This window comes from Triticum aestivum, chromosome 2B (genome assembly GCF_018294505.1).
Source record: "Triticum aestivum cultivar Chinese Spring chromosome 2B, IWGSC CS RefSeq v2.1, whole genome shotgun sequence".
In the NCBI taxonomy this organism is placed as follows: domain Eukaryota; kingdom Viridiplantae; phylum Streptophyta; class Magnoliopsida; order Poales; family Poaceae; genus Triticum; species Triticum aestivum.
This window is the reverse complement of record NC_057798.1, coordinates 144,828,329-144,834,277: the sequence shown is the minus strand read 5'-3', so window position 1 is coordinate 144,834,277 and position 5,949 is coordinate 144,828,329. Positions and strand designations below refer to the sequence as shown.

Here is a 5,949-nt window from a genome sequence, read left to right as displayed (position 1 = left end):
CTGGACATCTTTGGAAGGCCTCTCTTCGATGGAGAAAAAGAGTACTTGGGCGTTAGGGCTCGAGCAGAGGGGAATGAGCTAACGGGAGGAGAAGGCGTGGGTAAAGAGAAAGGGGCCTTACCTCTTTATAGGGGCGGTAAAAGTTTTTTGCGCCTCCCCACTTGCCTGGTGAAACCCGTCTGCCTCCCACTCGCCGCGATTAGTGGTGCGGTTGGGTTACCCATGCCCGTATTGATGAGAATCCCGTGATAAGGGGACACGATCTCTGCTTTGACAAGACGTGTCAAGGAAACCGCCTCGTAATGCGCGATGCGGCTGGTTATGGGAAAACGGTTCGAATAATGATCCGACCGTAATAACATGTCACGTCATCAGAAAAAGTTGTCAGCAGATTGCGTTTGTGAAATATCATTCTCTCTACAGCGGTGTGTAAGGATCATTTTGTGGATCCGGCCACGATTCAAGTGTTCAATAATTATTTTGGAGTATTCGGAGAAGGAACCCGCCTTGCAATGCCGAAGACAAGACTGCGCGCCGGACTCATCGTCACTGAAGCCTGGTTCAGGGGCTACTGAGGGAGTCCTGGATTAGGGGGTATCCGGACAGCCGGACTGTGTACAACATCCGGACTATTGAAGCGTGAAGATATAAGACTCAAGACTTCGGCCCGTGTCCGGATGGGACTCTCCTTTGCGTGGAAGGCAAGCTTGGCGATCCGGATATTATATTTCCTTCCTTGTAACCGACTCCATGTAAACCCTAGCCCTCTCAGGTGTCTATATAAACCGGAGAGGTTGGTCCTTAGAAGGCCGATCACAATTACAATCATACCATCATAGGCTAGCTCTTAGGGTTTAGCCTCTACGATCTCGTGGTAGATCAACTCTTGTACTACCCATATGATCAATATTAATCAAGTAGGAAGTAGGGTTTTACCTCCATCGAGAGGGCCCGAACCTGGGTAAACATCTGTGTCCCTTGCTTCCTGTTACCATCAGCCATGATGCACAGATCGGGACCCCCTACCCGAGATCCGCCGGTTTTGACACTGACAGGGGGCGACAGAGAGGAGGGGAGGGGAAGGGATGTAGAGGGAGAGGCAGATGGATTGTCTTGGACTTTCCTTCAAAATTTATTGTTCATACCTCCCAAATGATTTTCAGCTTGAATTTGTACATGTTTTCACTGTAACATGGTTTCTTTTAGGGGTGTCTGCTGTTTTATTGCGAATTTTTTTTTAGAAAATATTGCGAGCTTTTTTAGGAGAGTTCTTTCTCAGCGGGGATGAGGAGGAAATTGACTATTTATTATTAAGTTCGTCGGATTTTGATTATAACTACAAAGTTGATTTCTTCTTGACAAAAAATGTCTAGGGACTAGATCGTGAGAGATGATTGGTGCTAATGAAAAAGAAGATCCCGCGTACACACGTCGTATACATGTACAAGTATAACGATGGTGATCGGCCCATAACTATCTACATCGCTCCACGCCTCCATCTATACCTAACTGTCGCAACTCATCAGGCAGCGCCGCGGCCTCCTCAACCCTAGGCGACGAATTCATCATCTGGTGCCCCGGCCGCGAGCCGCCGGCAAGTCAGGTCCCTAACAGTTCCTAATATTCATTGAACATCCGGCTAACCGCTCACAATTCTTCGACGCTGTTTCTAATCTCTCCATTGTCAATAGTAAAAAAACACAATGAAAACCGTTGCACCTAAGAAAGGATCGTAGCAAATCCTACAGAAAAATAGGATCGCGACATCTAGCACCTAAGAAAGGATCGGAACACATTTTTTTCCTTTCTTGCTCCATGATTTTTTTTCTCTCGTGGAGTGATCGATCAGTATCTGTTCCGTGTGTAGCAATTGATCTGTATATGACCTGTGTACACGTGGGATCCTTTTCATTTTCCCCTAGCACTAATAATCTTTTACGCTTTAGTCCCTCGTTAACGTTTTGTCAAGAAAAAATGAACTTTGTAGTTATAATCAAATTCCAGCGAACTTAATAATAAATATCAATTTCCACGGGGATGAGAGCCCAACAGCAAATGGAAATGCAGAGCCTACAGGCTACAGCCCAGGTACAACCGCAGAACCTCCTCGCGAACGGCCCAACATCACGAGAAAATGGAGGGAAAAACTCCAGAAGCGAGGGAAAACCCTCATCCCTTTCCCCAAATGCGCGAACAGAAAGAGATGGAAACCCACGCCGACCTCGGCACCGACGGCGGCAACCCTGCTCCGACGAAGCCGGCGATGGACGAACCACGCGCAGGCGCCGATGCCGCTGAAGTCCTCTCCTTCACCGGCCCCGACGTGCTCCCCGTCCCCCAGCCGGTACGCTCTCCTCGCCGCCCTCCGGGTACCACTCGAAGGATTCGCCGCCACCCGTTTTGTTGAAGATCTGCGTGTTCTGAGCTCGCAGGGTACCGCCGTGAGCGCGAGGAAGCGGAAGGCCCCGGCGACGGCGACGGCGAAGGCTGTCAGGAAGCCTCGGAAGCCGCAGGTCTGTAGTTGTTCAGTGGGTACTCGTAGTTCACAATACTTGCTTGGTTGTTTGATTCGTCTGAACCTGTTGCATCTGTGTTGTGGCATCATTTGGTGGTGTTAGGTTGAAGTTGAAGAAGCGATTCAGATGCCGGTGTACTATGGACGTAGAGAACCGTTTTCCCGCGTGCGTGGCAACGATTTGGAAAACAAATGTGCTCACTTAGTCCGCGAGCTACCGCTGCAGCCACAGTCCATGTCGTTGGTGGATCTACAGCTCTGGATCTTCAGGCTGTTCCGGCTCCATCCAGAAACACAAGATCTCAATATCAAGGGGTTCCTCAAGCAACGCAAAACTGATTTCTTTGACGAAGAGTCCTCCGAAACCGGACTGTTGTTTGGAGGACTACCCGTGGGGCATGAATGAGTTTCTGACTGACAAATGCTGGAGCTCCTTTGCAAATAAATTGAAGAGAAAAAAACATGTGACGCAGAAGTTCATGTTGTATGTGCAATCCTCTGAGGTCAGGCACTACGGCATTTTGCTCAAAGCCGTACATGATGATTACTCTCAACTGGCCACGGTTGTGTTGCCTGGGACGGAGTGCCTGGCAAGTAGTCGCTACGCCTTCCGTGACCTTGTGGATGACCTGACGATGACAGCTCAGGAATTGGTACATTATCTCACTGGACCCTTAGGTGAGAAGATTAGTCCCGCTGAGACGTGGAGGGCAAGACAGTTTGCTCTGGAGAGGGAATTCGGCACCTTTTACGATTCACACAACTTTGCCCCGAGGTTGCTCAAGGAAATAGCACGCAAGAACCCTGGTTGTTTTGTTGACATCAAGGATGCAGAGGTTGCAGAGTGTAAGGGTTTCCGAGTCCTGCACCGTATGTTTTGGGCATTTGGACAGTGCTTACAGGCCTTCCGTACCTGTCGCCCTGTTCTATGCATCAAGGGCACACCACTATGTGGGAAATATCAAGGGATGTTGTTGACTGCTGTGGCATTGGATGCTAATGATTTTTACATTCCAGTAGCATGTGCTATCGTTGAGGTTGAGACCAAGGAAAGTTGGTTGTGGTTTCTTAGTAATTTGGAGCGAGCAGTGGTGCATCAGTCTGATGTGTGTCTTATACACGACTACAAAAGGGAGTTGATTGAAGCTGTGGAAGACCTTCTGAAATACCAATATCGACAGTGGCATAAAGCAGAAAGCCGGTGGTGCATGGAAGACCTTGCTGAAAACTTCTTTGCGTATTTTGGCGACAAGAAGCTGCTGCTGATGTTCAAGAAACTTTGCCAGCAGAAGAGACGCCATAAGTTTGGTAAAATCTGGAAGGAGCTAGACGAGTTAACGTCCAGACATGCAGCAGGAATCAGTCAAGCATGACGTGGAGGAGCTTGAGGCGCAAAGCCCATGCAACCAACATGATTCTGTGAAGAATGTGAAGGAAGATCATGCTGATGACAGCAACAAAAAGATAACAAAGTTCTCTGACTGGATCGGTCTGAAACCAAAGGAGAAGTGGTCACTGGCATATGATCGAGATGGAGCAAGGTATGGCATCATGGGCAGTGTTATATCTGATGTATATAAGAACGACCCTGTGTTGAAAGGGATCACATGCCTTCCGCTCAGTGCGATAGTGGAGGTGACATTCCTGCGCTTGGTAAAGTACTTCGAAAACACAAGTGCTGCAGCAAACAAAGCAATTGGCAACCCATCAATTAACTTCCCGGAACGTGTCCAGGTTGACATGAATTCCAAAATGCAGAAATCCGAGACGCATACAGTTACGTATGCGTACGCCGATGAGAAGAACGCTCGTGGTGAGGTATTGGATCGGAAGTTTACAGTTAAGGGAAGGAAGAGGGAGGTGACTGTTCACCTAAAGTCGGAATATACCCGCAGCATGAATAAGTCTGAAGGATCCACAGTTGAAAAAACTGCCACATGTTCATGCAGCAAGCCGCAGCTACTTCACAAGCCTTGCTCTCATGTTATCGCCATCTGTTGTAAGATTGGGGTTAGCTCTGCTACATACATGTCCCCATACTACAGCCTGCCCTACCTAGGTAGGACCTGGAGTGGAATTTTTGATGGATCTAAGATCTCACGCGACTACAGAAATATCATACCATTCATTGTTGAGGAAATCGTTAACTGGTAGCTGCTCGGTTGGCTGGTGAGTAGGGGATTAATCGTCTAATCGGCAAGTTAATCGGCCATTTAATCGATTAATCGGACGATTTATCGGTTTATAGGCTACTCGGTGACCCTACGAGTAGGGATTAATCGGCAAGTTAACTGGTTAATCGGATGAATTCTTGAACAGGGATACCATTTGGATGCACGACTACCTGGATCCCAGACAAAAAATTGGAGTCTGGTCTTCCTGTTTTTGTAACACCGGAATGCCTAGCAACTGTCACGGAGGAGTTAGAGCAACAATGCAGCACTGGAAATGGATCAGCTGAAGACAATCAAGGATCGACAGCACGCTCAGAAGAACCTAATTAAATTTAAACTTCTGTTGTCAACTATCGAACTAAGTTATTCATATTTTGGAGCCTAAATATGCAGTAGTTGCTGTCGAGCTTATCCTCTGTGAACTCTGAATCTCTAAGTTATCTGCAGTGGTCTGTTTCAAAAAAAAATAAGTTATCTGCAGTGCTTATATTGTTTTGTCATGTATACTATGCAGAGCTTATCCTATGTAGACTGTAACCAACTAGAAAATGAAGTTAGCATGTCATAATATCTGAATCTCTATATAGAGTTTACATAGGATAAGCACCGCAGATTTTATCTCTGAATCTCTATATTATCTGCAAACAAACCCATCTCTCATTAATTTTCTATGTAGTTGGTTACAGTTTGATGATTTTCTTGGAACTCATGTGTGCTCAAAATGCTTACTCTCTGCAAGCAAGGATGCTGCAAGATTTTATTTTCCACCACAAATACATTTTACATCTTGCCCTCATTTCTTGCGCTGATTGCATTGATTTTCAGAGTTCAGATGCATGCTGCCAAAATAAACAGAGACTAGAAAATAAACAGTCTACAGGGACTTGTTTGTAAGTGTTCAGATGCATGCCTGCATGGAGAATGTATGTGTTGAAGCTTCTCCCGTAGCTAGTTCTGCTGCATTTTTCTTCTAAAAGTGTTGGATGATGAAACGGTATACTGGATCTTTCTGAACTTCTTTACGTCTAGAACTAAATGTAATACATTAGCTTCCCTCAAGAACCAAAAAAATAAAATATATGTTCATGACATCTATTCCTAACTTCATCACTAGCTAAGTCGCTTGATTAGACCGATGAATAATGAATCTACAAAATCAATGAACCAAGTATTCTTGAGTTGCAAATCACTGTTTTTTCTGGACTATTTTTAATTCATTCATTTTGCTGCGAGCACTTTTAGGCTGATGCTCTCTCTGGT

General features: G+C 46.1%; 1 protein-coding gene across 1 annotated transcript; it reads left to right on the top strand.

Moving 5' to 3' along the window:
• Positions 1–2,624: 2,624 nt before the first annotated feature.
• On the top strand, positions 2,625–3,900 carry LOC123040858 (uncharacterized). Its single transcript, XM_044463599.1, has one exon. The coding sequence runs from the start codon at positions 2,914–2,916 to the stop codon at positions 3,886–3,888; it is 975 nt and encodes a 324-aa protein (XP_044319534.1). The 5' UTR covers positions 2,625–2,913; the 3' UTR covers positions 3,889–3,900.
• The last annotated feature ends 2,049 nt before the right edge of the window (positions 3,901–5,949 follow it).